The 15,760-nt window shown below is 49.4% G+C and overlaps 1 protein-coding gene across 11 annotated transcripts in view; it reads left to right on the forward strand.

Annotated features, from left to right (window-relative positions):
- The window catches only part of LOC116600015 (F-actin-monooxygenase MICAL2), a 212,235-nt gene that overhangs the window by 78,525 nt on the left and 117,950 nt on the right, over nt 1-15,760 (forward strand). For all 11 annotated transcript variants that reach the window (XR_004289471.1, XM_032359953.1, XM_032359954.1 and 8 more), the window contains exons 4-8: nt 2,562-2,769; nt 6,053-6,169; nt 7,526-7,627; nt 9,998-10,153; nt 13,466-13,566. Coding sequence is in view for 10 of the 11 variants with exons in the window: in XM_032359953.1 (XP_032215844.1) it covers nt 2,562-2,769; nt 6,053-6,169; nt 7,526-7,627; nt 9,998-10,153; nt 13,466-13,566 (684 nt within the window). In the remaining variant the exon portion in view is untranslated. The remainder of the gene's footprint in view (nt 1-2,561; nt 2,770-6,052; nt 6,170-7,525; nt 7,628-9,997; nt 10,154-13,465; nt 13,567-15,760) is intronic.

The following is a 15,760-nucleotide window of genomic DNA, read 5'->3' on the forward strand; positions in this document are numbered from 1 at the left end:
GGCCTTGCTGGAGTGGCCTCAGGGCTCCCACCCCAGGAGGATTCTGCCTCTTGAAGGTGCTTCAGGGGCTTCCCGGGGGTAGGATGGGTATGGCCCTACCACACCCATGGGGACCTCTGACTCTCTCAGCTGGAATACTGCCGTTTCCCTCTGTCCTTACACAGTACTGGTGACTTTGTTTAAGTAGAAGGGCTTTGCCCCGGACAAAAGGTTAGGTCATTCCATGTTGTTCCTTCTCTCCTAATAGGGCTGTAGCTTCCTTGAGGAAGACCCTGGTCTTGCTCAACACTGCAGTGTCCACTGAGACCTAGTGTGGGACCTGTATAGAATCTTGTTCTGTCAGCCTCTGCTCGCATGGCCCCAGTGTCTGTGGGGCCAAGGTCATACTCCCTCACTTGGTGTTTAGGACCTTCAGCATCTGGCTCCGGACTGACCTCATCTCTTTCCTCTCCCTCCTCTCCCTCTCCCAAAGTCTCCTCCTCTCCATCCACCTGGAACTTCTTTCTCTTGGATGGGTGACCCCTCTGCAGAAGTGTTCTTTCTTCTCTTTATTCCTGGTGGAAGTAGGACAGAAGTAATAGTTGCAGCATGATGGGCTCTGGAGTGAGACCACCCAGGTCTGCATCCTGGTTCTGTCCCTCTGGATCTGGGAAGCCAGGGGCCCATTACCTAGCTGTGTCGTGCCTCAGTTTTCCCATCCGTGAAATGAGGATAATAATAGTTTCTCCTTCTCCAATGTGCTGGGAGTACTAACTGCTAAAACACATGACGCATGTGAACTGAGCGTCCGGCACGTAGTGAATGTTCAACACATGCAGGCTCTGGTGACGGTGACGGTGAGGATGGCGGTGACAGTGATCATTGTTAAAGACCTTCTTTGCGAAGTCTTTTCTAGCTCATCAGGCAGAGTCAGCATCTCCTCTTCTGGGCCCCCAGTAGAACCAACCACAAAGTTCTGGTTCTTACCCCACAAGCCTGAGTTTGCCACTAGATGGAGAGTCCCTGGAAGACAGGGACGGGGTCTCAGTGATAAGAGCGAGAGTGTCTACCCTAGTGTGTACCAAACTCCTGAATATGAGCTTTTTCTTATCCTGTAAGTACTTTATGAATATCTAATTCACATACCATATCATTCACCCTTTTAATGTGTGTAGTTCAATGGTTTTAATATATTCACAAAGTTATACAACCACCACAACGGCTGAATCCTAAAATATCACCCTAAAAAGAAACCACACAACAGTGAGCAGTCCTTCCCCACTGCCCTTCCCCCGCCCTGTCAACCACTAATTTCCCTTCGGTCTCTATGAATTTGCCTATTCTGGACATTTTCTATAAATGGAATCATACCGTCTCTGTCCCTTTGTGTCTGGTTGCTTTCATTTAGCATGACGTTTTCAAGGTTCATCTATAGCTCAGTGATTCGTTCCTTTTTGGAGTTGAATCATCCCTTGTGTGGACATACCGCATTTTGTGTCTTTGTCAACTAGTGAACTTTTCAGTTGTTTCTGTTTTTTGGCTATAATGAATAATGCTGCCATGAACATTCATGTGCCCATTTCCGTGTGGATGTATGTTTTCAGGTCTCTCGGACTGATGCACAGGAATACAGTTGCTGGCTTGTCTGGCAACTCTATTTAACTTTTTGAGGAACTGCCAAACTGTTCCAAAGCATCTGTACCATCCACATGCCTGCCAGCGACAAATGTGGGTTCCAGTTTCTCCACATCTTTGCCAACACTTATTTTTGTCTGTCTTTTTGATAATAGTCACCCTAGTGGGTATGAAGTAGTATCTCATTGTGGCTTTGATTTGCATTTCCTTGATGGCTAATGACTCTGAGCATTTTTCCCAGTGCTTACTGGCCACTTGTATGTCTTCTTGGAAAAAATTTCTATGGGGATTATCTGCCTGCTCTTTAATTGGGTCATCTTTTTTTTATTTTTTAATTATTAAGTTGGTAAATTCTTTACATATTTTGGCTACTAGTCCCTTATCACGTTTATGATTTGCAACTATTTCCTCCCATCTGTGTGCTGTCTCTTCACTTTCTTATGGTGGCCTTTCAAGCATAAAAGGTTTTAGGAATGAAGTCCAATTTATCTCTTCCTTCTTGCTTTGCTGGTGTAAGGGTTATCACATCTAAGAAACCATTGCCTCATCTGAGGTCACAGTGATGCACCAGAGCTTTTTAAAAGCCAGTCTTATTTTTGATAACTCTGTGAAGAAAGAGTAGTATACCCATTCCCAGATGAGGAAGCTAAGAGGTCAAGTGCCAGAGCTGGGATTTAAGCTCAGGTTAGTCTGACTCAGAACCTCAAGTGTATCTTTCTGTGCCTCCCTGCCAAGTCCCTGGACTTCTGTGTCTTTCCCAGGGTTTGGTGCGGGGACTGGTTGGGCCCACAGGTGAGGTACCTTGGGTGGATGAATGGCAGGTCCTAACGGGTGCTTCATTTACTACTTGCTGGTTCATTTCAGTGGACCTGTTAGCTGTTGGCAAGGGGTTTGTGTTGACAGTGCTAGAGGTCACCGAACATCTCTCTCCTCTCTTACCTCTGCAGTGTCTCATCATTGGGGGAGGACCATGTGGTTTGCGCACTGCCATTGAACTTGCCTACCTAGGAGCCAAAGTGGTTGTGGTGGAAAAGAGAGACACCTTCTCCAGGAACAATGTGCTGCACCTGTGGCCTTTTACCATCCATGACCTGCGGGGCCTGGGAGCCAAGAAGTTCTATGGGAAGTTCTGCGCTGGCTCCATTGACCACATCAGTGAGTAGAGCCCATGGGGCCAACCCCTGGGGCACACCTCTCCACACTGAGTCTCCAGGATGTTCCAGCTTACACGTCCGTGGGGGTCCGTACGTTCAACCGGCAGACATTTCGTGAAGTGCCTGCTCCGTGCCTTATGCTACCTCTGGGCTGCGTCTGCCCCACTGAGTTGTAGGCACCATGAAGTTGGGGCCTGTGATGTGCCCCGCTCACCGGATTGTCTCAGGGCATAAAGGGGTGCTTGACACATAGTAGGTGCTCAGTCAACTTCTGCTGAGTGAATGGATGAAATATGGGGAAGAGAATCAGAGGTGGGTAACACGGTCTGCCCTCGCAGAGAGCTCACACCGAGATCTTGTCAGGGATAAACTGCACGTTAACAGAGCCATTAGACTCGCTAGAGGGGTTCAGATGAGGGAGGCACACAAAACCATGAAACGGGCCAGGGTGTTGAGCAACACGTGGACGTTGTGGTGCCGGTTCTGGGGAAAACCGTGGCAGTTTTAGAAGAGGAATGACACAATTGGCAGGCCCTGGACCAAGTTTCCTTGCATTTTAAAAAGAGGGAGGGCATCATGACAGGGGTTCACCCAGACAAGGAGGGGGAAGTAGGAAACATGGATTTCAGGCCCTGGGCCAGCCCTGCAGCCAAGCATGCTCAGGGCAACATCCAAGCCCTTCTGCTCTGTTACTCCAGCCTGGGTCTCTTGAGGCAAGATCTGTGCAGACAGGCTGTGGCAGAACAGATTTCCCTCTCGTGCTGAGTAGAGAGGAGGCCTTTAGCCATTTCATATATAAAACTGTGTCCTATAAATGTCAGGGAGGTTAACACTGTGGGGAGAGTTCAAGGGCTTAGACAGATCCGGGCTCTAAATCTGTCTTGCCCATTTGCTGTGGGACTTGGGTCAAATTCCTTACCTTCTGCAAGGCCCAAGTTTTGTCTCCCTCACATGTGATGAATGCCTGCCTCCCTGGACCCTCGAGAGGATCAGGTAGGTGAGGTCAAGTTTGTGATGTGCTTTTCACTGTGCCTGCCAGGTAGTAGGGACTCAGAGAATGCTTTGCCTCCATTGGTGTACAGCAAGCAAGAGGAAGAGGCAGCTGGCATCCCCAGCTTCAGATTCCAGAGCTGCCTTCTTTCAACTCATGGGGGGCAGGAGAGCCCTGAGAGCCATGTTCTCACGAGGATGGGAACTGACAGGAAAGGGTGTGGGGCTCAGAAGAATGACTGAAGACAGTGGTCAGCCACATTGGGTGTAGTTTAGTCACGGGTACAGGGGAACCTATCAGCAGTGGCCCCAGACTGTATTCCCACTCTGGGATGAGAAAATTCCAGGAGTCCGTTGGAAAGAGATTTGGGTTTGCCCAGAAGGCTGCTGTGTCAGCTTTCAGGAATATTCTCTACCACCCACAGAAGAATGTATGTTGGTGCCCAAATCAGAACTACAGCATTGAGCACCACTTTCACACTGAGTGCTCCTGGGAGGCAGAGCTGGGCACCAGGGGACCTTGCAAGCGCCCCCTCTGTTGAGCTGCCTTCCCTGCCAGTTGGGAGCCCCTCTCTGCCCCATTGATGGGGCTCCCATTTAATCCCTAGTTCTCAGAAAATTCCCCGTGTTCAGAAACCCTGGCAAGACTCTGGATCTGAGATTCTGACATTTGGGGCACTCATTGTTAAGAGCGGTTCCATTGGCTGTGAGAAGGGAGGCAGGGAGAATTTGCTGAATACCTACTGTGTGTTAGAACAAGCTAGATTAGGAGCCTTGAAATGAAGAGGAGAGGCCAGGCCATTGCCTAGGCCTGTTTCCAGGCAGGAGGGGGATCGGATTCTTTAAGCCCGAGCTGACTGGCTTCCTTTCAGACAGATGCTGGTCTCCAGCCCCAGCTGTGCCCCAGCCCCCAGCACGCCTCAGCAGTTCCCAAATGTCCTGTGTCAGCACCCTCCTCCCCTTCCCATGTGCTCACTCCAAAACTCCTTCTGAGCAAATGGCCTTCCTCCTCTGCTCTGGGGAGGAGAAGCCACTGGCGGGCACTCCCATCGCCAGCCCCTCTCTGTCCTCCTGCACTGGCCTCCACCTGAGTTCCCCTTCCTGCCCTCCCTGCCGTGTCTGAGTCTGAGCAGACTGCTCAGCTCCACTCTGCTCCCTCTTGGTTTCCTGCCCCTTACCTCACTGCCCCTCTACCCTCTCTTATTACCTTAATTTTTTTCTATTTCAAAACATTTACCGTAGAGAGAGAGGACTCTTTGTCGACTTTGTCTCTGTGTCCCACCCATGACTCCTTCCATTGAGATCTGACTTCTTCCCACCTCCTGTGAAAGAGATTTTCGCTGAGATTTCCACTCCTAGAAGCCTCCTAACTCCCAAGTGCCCTGGCCTCTTGCAGCCATCATAATCCCTAATCTGTCTGTGGGATTTGGTACTCTGTTGGCTTCCTGGACTGCAACTCCAGCCCTGTTCTGCCACTCCCCTGCACCCCCCCACCTGCCTCCGACCATGGTGGCCTGCCCTCACCTGTCCACTTGTGTTTCCTCCACTAGAGTGCGTTCTGTGTCTCTATACCTACTATGGCACCTGGTCCACTGTAGATGCTCAATAAATGTTAAGTGTACAAAGCCCACAAAATAGAGAGTTTTGCACTCTACAGTAGAATATTCAGAGACAGACCCATGTGTGCTGAATGACCAGGGATGAGTTAGTGACACTCATCGGGGGAGTTGGGGCAATGGGTACAAGGTGACTTACCATGAGTCCAGCTCTGTGGAGAGAAATCCCCCCTCATGCTGACCCTGGATGGCTAAGGGCTTAGGCCCAGTCCCCCACAAAATGAGCCATTTCATCACTGACTTTACTTGTGGCCATTACTCTTGAGGTTTACTCCTCTTTCCATCTTTGCCTTGTCAGACCAACGGCCCCTCTCAGGGAGGAGGCAGGAAAGGAAGAGCCTCCATCTTGAGAACATTTTCTAAAAGCTAGAGCGCAGTCTTGGAACCAGACAGATCTGGGTCCATGTTCTAGTTTGCTGCTGTATGACCTTGAACAAGTCACTTCACCTCGCCGAGCCTCAGTTTCTCATCTATAAGATGGGAATAATTATCCCACAGTAAGGGTTAAATGTGAAAACGCTGAGTGGCCGGCACATAACTAGTTCTCAGTCGTGATCATCATTGGTCTGTTGCTCTGCTCAGAGATCAGTGAGGAGCGATTATAGAGTACCCTGCATACAGGAGGCACTCAAGCATGGCTGCTGACACCTCTTCTCTTTCCCCTTTCCTACCTAACAGGCATTCGTCAGCTGCAGCTCATCCTATTCAAGGTGGCCCTGATGCTGGGAGTTGAAATCCACGTGAATGTGGAGTTCGTGAAGGTTCTAGAGCCTCCTGAAGATCAAGAAAATCAAAGTACAGTACAATCTTCCTCTTATGGCTACAAGTCAGATATTGGCAAGTGGAGATCACATTTGCAGCTCTCAGAGAATGTTCCCATAAGAGTTACTCTTGTTGGGAGCTATTGGGCGTAATCCCATCAAAGGACGTTTTACCTTTTCTGCTCAACGCAGCCACCTTAGGTTTGCTCTTCTCTGGCCAGGGCAGCTATTAAGCCACTAAACCTATCATTTGGTTACCGTGTCAGTGGGAGGTGGTACTTTGACAAACGAAGTACTAGGTAATTAGGATAGAAGATCTAGATTCAGTTGTTTGTTGAAGTTCATTCCTAGTTCTTCAGGCCGCATGGGAACACACATGGACGTGTGGCTGCACTTGTTCCCACGTGATATTTTAAAATCCAGTAAAGAAAAAAAAAAAAGTGAAGCTTCTTGAACAAACATGAAATAAGGGCCCATAATATTATTTGGTATGTAATTATTTTAAAGCCTTTCTGAAGCATAGTTTACCAACCACGGAAGTCACCCGTGGTGGGTAATGTCTTATTTAGCCATGTTGCTCTTTTTCCTTATAGTATATGTTCATGTAGGTGCTGATTTCACGCACACTGTGGTCCAAGAGTTTGTTCATGATGCCTCTGCAGCTTATCTCTTACCATAAAAGCCGCTGCTGCCTGGGTAGGGCTTGTGGTTTGGGTAGCTTCGTGTCGGAGACCTCAGAGTCTCATGGGCTCATTAGGGCTCTGACCATTCCTGTCCTCCATTCAAAACATTCCAGAGTGTAGGAGAGGCGTTTAGTGACCTTTGTAGCAGGACAGCATCTTTTAGGGACCTTCCAGAGATACGTGTGCCCTTAGCCTCTCCCAGACCCAATTCTGGATGACCAGCAAGGTGTTACCTGGAAGTGTTCCCATCAAAAGCTCTGTGCTGCCCAACAGAACATTTTGAGTGTAATGAAGTGGGAATTCGAACTGGTTTCTGGACACCCTGCACATCCATCATTTGGGTCTGGTCGGTAATGGGAGGACAAGGAGGATTGTATGGGAGTATGAAGAGAATGTGGTAGAGTGCACTGAGACAGAGAGCGTTCAAGTGGGACTGGCCTGAGGACCATTGACAGACTCTCAGCCTTTACAGAAACCAGTTAAATCAGGCATGGGGTGGGCGCTGCTGGTTTACCTTCTCCAGGATTGAAGGGATACTGAAGCTAGAAGGTCTCCAGATGTGAGTGTGAATCAGGAGAACTCTGGGTCTTTCCCTGGCAGATCTATCTGGGGTTCCTTTACCTAGAGATATCCCCTTTCCCCCGGCCAACACTGCAGGGACCTCCCACCTTTCTCTGCCAACTCAAACCATTTTTCTGTTTTGGTAGAAATCGGCTGGCGGGCGGAATTTCTCCCTGCGGACCACTGTCTGTCGGACTTTGAGTTCGATGTCATCATTGGCGCCGACGGCCGCAGGAACACACTGGAAGGTGAAGACTCCTTTTTCCTGGAGCTGAGGATGGGGGCCTCGGGACTGGGAGGGGGCTGCAGAATGGTGGCCCTGATAGAAGGGCAGACTGTCCTGCCAGGCCTGAGGCTGATCATCGAGAGCGCAGGTGTTCATGGTCTGTGAACCATCAGCCTTCCTACCTGTAAAATGAAGATAATAGAATCTTGTCATGAGGGCTATGAAAGGACTTATATGTAAAAATGCTTTATAAAGGTAAAGTGCCATGGCAGTTGTGAGTCAGCATGCATTTATGGAGCCCCTGTCAGTGAGTCCACGGTACTGAGCACTCCCACACTTACTTCATCCAGCTAAGACAACCGTTCTTAGAGTCTTGGTGGCCTTCTTCTTTTGTCACGTGTAATACCCCAGCACGAAGAGCCCATCTCTTCTGTAACTTGTAAGCACAGTCATTGCTGGGCAGTAAGATGAGCTTTTCCCCAGACTTTCAGGGTGCAGAACCATGCTTCTCTGAATTCTGAAGTTAGAAGCATAACATGTTTTCTTGGAGTAAGATCTAATCAGGTTGGGAGAAGAGCGCCACCACCAGAAATGTCTTCAATCCCCTAGTCCCTCCCCCCAAAGAGTAATTGATGCTGAGATTGTACTAATTGGCACTAACTGTATGAACAAGAGACCACAGATGGCGGACAGGAGTGGTCCCACATGGCCTCTCAGGCTGGCGGCTAGATCTGCTCTTCGAGCTTGCCCTGCTCGCGGGCTGCAGGCTGTCGGTTTCTGATGGAGAGGGCACGTCCCCCAAAGACAGAACACACTCCTGGAAAAGAGGGCTGATGCTGGAGGATTTGAGAGGTGTGGACTGCCTAGCTGGGTCCTACCCACCAGCTGTGCCACCAGGACCCTTTCCCTACTCCTTTGCCTCTCTCTTTGCCTCCATCCCTACACTTGCCAGACCCCCGCAATCAGTAACCCATATTTGACCAAGATTTTTTAAGCTGTTAACCTGAATGTTGTGCTACTAGAATTTTGGGGGCCATTTTGATGGTTGGGTAGAACTGCAAGTCTGAATATTTGTAAATCCAAAATCCACACTTTCCTGAGTATAGTTAGGCATTTCATGGACAGGAAAAGAAGGATAAGAAGAAGGAGAGCCACTTAGGCAGCTTAGCACCAACTAAGTAGACTAGAGTGTGAGTTTCTCTATGTTGGCCCTACTGACATATGGGGCCAGATCATTCTTTGTCCTGCTCCCCGTAGGAAGCTTAGCGGCATCCCTGGCCTCTCCAGGCCAGGCTCCAGTAGCACAACTGGCTCCCCCCACCGCCATGCCCCGCGCCCAGTTGTAGCAACCAGAAATGTCTCCACACATTGCCAAGATGCCCCTGGGGGCCAAAGTCACTCCCAGTTAAGAAATACTAGACTAGAGAATAATGGCCATTTTTGACCATTTCAATAAAAGTTTAATGAAGATGGACTTAAAGAGGCGGTATTGAGAAAAAACCCCAAAGTTTCTAGTCAAAGGCAATATTGACAGAGAAGCTTGGGAATCATCATGAGGTCCGAGTATGTGGTAAGCAAATGTAGGGAGAGTTCCCGGAGGAGGCTGAAGACAAAGGCATGTCCAGAGAGCCTGCCCTTGTGATGAGAGCCTTGAGTTAAGCAGAGTAAACAGTAGTGTCTGGAGCAGAGGGAAGTTTCAGGACTGTGGGATAGCCAGATGCTAGAAAGAAAGGGGATGGGCAGAAGGTGTTCCAGTGAACTGTGACCCCTGCTTGGGATCCTCTGTGTCACCACCATTAAAAACCAAAGTTAATGTAAGCCATCAAAAACTAGAGGAACCCCAAGAATCATTGTATCAAATCAATTACAAGTTAGACTTCTGTCTCCTCATTAGATATTTACTGAGTGTGGGCTAAGCACCCACTGGAGACTAGAAATAGAAAATTTGTTAAAATTCCCATCCTACAGGAATTCAATCTCATAATCCTACTTTTCAAGGGGGGCGGGACACAAAAAACGCTGACAACCTAGTTTTAATTGTAAAAGTTCAAAATGCATGTATCGTGGGTATATCTAGCTGCTGTGCCTAGCAAGCCTTTAGCATGATGAGCCTGCTGGGAAAATCACTTGAGCCTTTTGTCTGTAGAAGCCTCACCAGAATAATTGGTCCTATAGATTTTAGGAAGGGGGAAAGTCCCCTTGACTGAAGCCTCTGGGGATGGGTTTCTTCTTGGGGTACAAAACTTGGCCTGTCCACCTGCCGCGTTCTCCAGGCAGAACTCTGGGTTCACTGGCCTGTGAGGCATCTGAGGACAGCTTCCTCCATAATCTTTCTCAGTTTTCACACCAAATGCAGAAGAAAGACTCTCCTTTCCCCTTTTTCTTCATGCAGGGTTCAGAAGGAAAGAATTCCGTGGGAAGTTGGCTATTGCCATCACCGCCAACTTCATAAACAGAAACAGCACAGCTGAGGCCAAGGTGGAAGAGATTAGTGGCGTGGCTTTCATCTTCAACCAGAAATTTTTTCAGGACCTTAAAGAAGAAACAGGTGGGACCTTCACTTTTCTCTAAACCAAACCATCGTCCATGCCGGGCATTCCCGGCTCTTGGGATTGAGAGACTCAACTCTGATTACGTGGAAGCAGGGACTTCTCCTTAGGATAGAAATGGGCAGATTCCTTCAAGGACAAGAGAGATTCTCGAGGGAAAGTTCTGGATGTTGTACGTCAAAATGGGTAAAGATATATTTACTCAGCATTTACTCAATATGCCCGTTCAGTGCTGGTATTCAGTACCATGGGATACAAAGTTGAGGCTGGCATGGTCTGCTCCCCAAGTAGCTCCTTGTCTAGTGATGGACACCCAGGGAAACCACCCTGATGTGGAGATCTGACTGTGCCTGATGCAGCATGAGCTTTAGGGAGCCTTCTGAGGAGGGAGCCAGCAACCTGGGTGGGTCTCTGAAGAAGTGTAGGTGCTTTGGTTCAGGGTGCCAGGTGTCCTTCCGCATGAAGAACATCCAGAGAAACCCAGGGAATGTGTACTCACCCCCACGCATCAATTGTCCCCTAGCTGTGAGCCTTGAAATCTTTTGAAGATACTCATTTACTCAACAAATACTTGTTGATTGCCTGCCCGAGGCCAGATGCTGTTCAAGGGCTTGAGAAAGAGCAGTGGGCAAAATGAGACCCCTCTCTGGGGAGGGACAGTAAACAAACAACTAGCACGTCTGGCAGTCACAATGACGGTGGAGAGAAGGAAGCATGGCAAGGAGAAAGAGGGATGAAACCCTGCTGCCAATTAAGTAAATTCCAGATTTTTTTCTTTTAACCTGATTAAAAAATCTATATCTCTCCTTGAAAGGCAGTGTGACAACAGTGTTAAATAAATTTTTAAAAAATTTTTATTTATTTTGAGAGAGAAAGAGTGTGAGTCGGGAGACACAGAGGGGGAGGGAGGCGCCGAGGAAGAGGGAGAAAGAATCCTCAGGCAGACTCCCCACTGAGCAGGGAGCCTGACGTGGGGCTCAATATCATGACCCTGAGATCATGACCTGGCTTGAAACCAAGAGTCAGACGCTTAACCGACTAAGCCAACCAGGTGCCCCTAAAATTTTTATGCTAAAAATAAATCATCCACACTCAGCATCACCTAGCACAGAAATAGTGCTCATTGCCATATACTGCTTTTCGGTAACCGTCCACTTGTACCCTCCCTTTCCACATGGCTCCAGCTCTTAGCAGAGTGTCAGTACTCTTTGTGATTCTGGTTTTCTCATGTGGCATCGCATTGTAAATATTGTTCATGTTGCAGCTGCATCCCCCCAGTGGTCACTTTTGCAGGCTGCAGAATGGCTCTTGAAGGGGCTGTACATCTCTGCCCCCAAACATCCAAATGGGAGGCCTGGCAAACTGTGCTTGGCCATGTGGGTCCATATTCTCCTCAAGCTAAGAATGGTCTCAATAGTTTGGAATGGCCGAAGAGAAAGCAAAAGAGTATTTTGTGGCAAATCAACAATTGTCTGGAACTCAGGTGTCCAGGTCCATAAACAAAAGCTTCCTGGAGCACGGTCACCCCTGGTCTTGCATGTCACTGCGCATGGCAGCTCCCCCAAGAATGGTTGTGGGCCCGATGGCTCGCGAAGCCTGGAATGCTTACTTTCTGGCCCTTTGTGGCAGACGTGCGCTGGCCCCTGATTGAGGCCTTTCGGCTGTTGACCATTACAGAGCACACTGCTCCTGCTGGACTCTTTCCAGTGGGGTTTTTTGGAATGGGATTCCGTATTGAGCAGACTGTGCTGCTCCTTGGCTATGAGGATGTGTGCTCGTTGTCCGACTCTCTGACTGACCACGTGGCACGAATTTATTGAATATTTTCTTTTAGCATATTGTGTTCTTCTGCACGATTTAAGAATGAGTTCAACCCTCCATTCCTCTCAAAAACTAAGAAGATAAATACTTCAACAAACCACCAAATACGGATTCTGACAGGACATTGAGAGTGTTTTTCCAAATGTTTCAATGAGTTTCCTTTGAATTTTGCTGTGATAGTCACCTTTGGCCATTGTTTCACAGTGCCCCTTGCACAGTGACAACCATGAATTTCCTCCGATTCTCTGGGCGTCCCTCTGCATTGATGGCTATTTCCTACTTAACGGTAATAAAGGGGTTCCTATGGTTACCCAGCACACCTGTGTCAACCTCTGATAAGTTTTGAGTCTCTTCCTTCCCTTCGGAGAAGCTAAGCCAGTGGTTTTCAAACTGGCATGTGCATCAGAATCACCTTGTGGGGCTTGTCAAAGTGCTGATTGCTGGCCCCATGCTCTGTTTTTTGATCTACTAGATCCAGGGCACGGTCCTGATCCTTAGCATTTCTAGCTTCTCAGGTGATGCTGATGGTGCCAGCCAGGGTGACCCCACTTTGAGAACCACTGAGCTAAGCTCTCACAGCATTTTTTTTTTTAATGCAGAAACCTAGTCTATAAAGTATTTTGGCAATTGCTGGAAAGTGCAAAGCTATACAACCCAGGCCTCTAAACTGAGTTGTTCCTGCCAGGGTATCTGGGTTCCGCCCCCCACCCCCCAACATAAGGGGGATAGTAGAAACATTGCTTAGCATAGTCTTGAAAGAATTCACCCAGCTTTTTGAATCTCTGGCCATATACGGGGCGTGGTGGATGGGACTTGGAATCAGACTGGCTGGGGTTCAAGTCCCAGCTCTGTTTTTGCTTGGTGCCATGCCTCGGACCACTCTTGGCCCTTCTGTAGCACTTTGCTCTAGCCTGGAAATACGGGTCCTCAGCCGTTGAGGACTTTGAGGTTTTCTTTTTTTAAAGTGTTTTCATCATATTGCAGTATATAAATATATCAAATGAACATGTTGTACACCTTAAACTGACACCATGTTATATATCAATAATATCTTAATTTTAAAAAAACACATAGTGTCTTTGGGACGCCTGGGTGGCTCATTTGGTGGAACAGCCGACTGTAGAGTCTGGACCCTGATCTCAGGGTCCTGGGATCAAGCCCCGTGTCAGACTCCTAGCTCACAGAGGACTCAACCTGAGGATTACCTCTCTCCCTTTGCCCCTCCCCCTGCTCCCACGGGCACGTGCTCTCTCTCTCTCCCTCTCTCTAAAATAAATCTTAAAAAAACAACAACCCCAAAACAGTGTCTTAGTATGCTAAAAGCTAGCTGTGTGGAGATAGGTAAATTCTAGCCCTCAGTGTTATCTTTTCTAGGCTTGTATGTTTTAAAAACTTGCCTAACGTAAATACATGCAGGTAAGTAATGACACCTGTGCTGGGGCGAGGCCCTGCGGGAGTCAGACTGAGTCCATGCACGCTTCTCTTCACAGGGATTGATCTTGAGAACATTGTTTACTATAAGGACTGCACCCACTATTTTGTCATGACCGCCAAGAAGCAGAGCCTGCTTGACAAAGGTGTCATCATTAATGTACGTATCTCTTGGCTGCCATGTCCTTTCTTTCCCTTTGCGACCCAGCATGTGCAAGAGCAAGGGGTGGGAAGGCAGGAAGGAACCACCGCCCACCGCTCTCCTCCTCCGTGCTGTTGTGTGAGCATTGGATGAAGGAGCCCACAGCACTATGGGCGGACGTGTTCCTGCAGAGAGCCAGGCTGAGACCCGCACCCAGATGTTTGTGTAAGCCTCTGCCCCCAAGAGATCAGTGGGGTCTTTTCCTTCCCCACATCTCTCTCAACCCTGCCCCTGTTTTGGAGAGGTCCCATGTCATTTGGAGGCCAATGGGGGCTCCTAGTTCTACTGGGGCACTGAGAATGCATGCGCTTGTGAATTTCCCTTGGTGGCCCTCTTGTCATGGGGGTGGCAGGGAGCTGTCTCTTCTTGCGGTCAGAAAGGCTCCACTTGAATCTTGGCTCTGTGGCAGATTAACTCAGGACTGTGACTAAGCTGCTTAGCTTTTCTGAACTTCAGTCTCCTTCTCCGGAGACTTGGAATAATGGTTTCTGTCTGAAAGGGTTGTTTGCAGGAGTAAAGGAGAGAATGTACAGAGTAGCTGTCCCAGTGCCCGGCCCATCTAGGGGGGTTATGGATTCCCTGTGTAACTTCTGTATGGTTTGGATACCTGCTTTTTTGTCCTGCTGGCTTCCTGGCCTCTGTGTCCTGCCTTTGCATCTTCAAAAGAGCACCGGGTTGGAAGAAAGCACTTGGAGTTGGGGACCCTGAACTGGAAGCTTCTTTGGGCAAGTTTATAACCCTTCCAGAGCCTCTGTTCCTGCCCCAGCTGCTGCCTGGTACCTCAAGATAAGGATCCTGTTGTCCGAAGTCAGCCTGCTCTACAGGTGTCAGCCAGCAGCCTGGGCGGCATGGTGACCATTCACTGTTGCTTGTCGGAGATGAACGTCTGTCCTCTTGCCACTTTGTGCTGGCTGCCGGCCGGGTGCCATGAGTAACCCAGCCGTCCCCTGGGACGCCTCCTTGCTCAGAGCCTGAGTTGCAGACAGGAGGCTGTGAATGGTGGGATGGGGGGGTGCAGGAGGCTGCTGGGCACAGCTAGTAGATGTGTGAGCGATGGGTTTCAACGTCTGGTACTCCCTGGCTGACCCAGTCTGGGGGAGGTGGGGTGGGGTCCCCTTCTTCCCTCTGCTCTACAGGCATCCCTCCCGAAGTTGCCTTGTCCCTCGGGAAGCCTGTGGCAGATAGTGAAGGACTGTTTGGTGTCCAAGGCTATAAGCATGGTGGGCATCTCTGCAAAGGAGGGACGGAGGAGGGCTTTGTCGGCCCCACACACCAACCCTAGGGCATCAAGCAGAGTTCGACATGGGTTTCCTATTTCACTGGCTGAGTATTCCAGCCTCTGGGATACTAAGGTTCCCTCAGGGCATCCCTGGGCATTTGTCCAGACCACAACACGTTGCTCACAGTGACTCAACTCTTTGACAGTTGTCGTAGCCCCTGCATACTCCCCTCTCTCCGTCACGGCACAGGTGGGCCAGCGTGACTCACTGTGAATCCATCATGACTGTGGAGGAGCTGGGAGCAGATCCCAGGCTCGTGGGTGTCCTCACCAAGGCTTTTCTTCTCCTCACAGATTCCGGGGGCATTTTCCAAGCCGGTGCTGCAGGGCCCCCTAGGTATAAGATAGGAATTCTTGGCTAGAAATTACAGGCCCCAGGCCAGACATGAGAAAGCTGGATGGCCATTTGGTTCAGGAGCTCTGGCCTTGAGTCTCTCCGTGTCCAGCCAAGCTCTGTGGCATTTGCATAGCTGGGAGCTGGTCCATCTACCCTGAGCCACTCAAATTAACATTCTTGTCATGCTCCCAGAGGAATGGCAAGTCTTCTCTCACTTTCTCTCCCTGCATGGGTCAGCATCTTCCAAGAGGCACACAGAGGTGCTGAGTGAAAGTGTATCAACTGATTGACCTGCTTCCCCATCTATTCCTGCTGATCTCTGGGCTTCCCATGGCTCCTGAAGGGAGAGTGAAGTTTCTCCTCAAGAAACCATGTCTCCAGGCTCCCAGCTCTGTCCTTCTTGCTCTCTGTCATGAGGAGGGTGGACCATTGCCGGTCCCTGCCTCTGCTGGGCCGTATACATACAGGCTAGGGCTCCCGGATGCAGCAGGCTTGTTCTTGCCACTGTGTGAGGGAGTGCCATTGCCAATGGGCAA

The sequence above is a fragment of the Mustela erminea genome, chromosome 9 (assembly GCF_009829155.1).
Source record: "Mustela erminea isolate mMusErm1 chromosome 9, mMusErm1.Pri, whole genome shotgun sequence".
In the NCBI taxonomy this organism is placed as follows: Eukaryota; Metazoa; Chordata; class Mammalia; order Carnivora; family Mustelidae; genus Mustela; species Mustela erminea.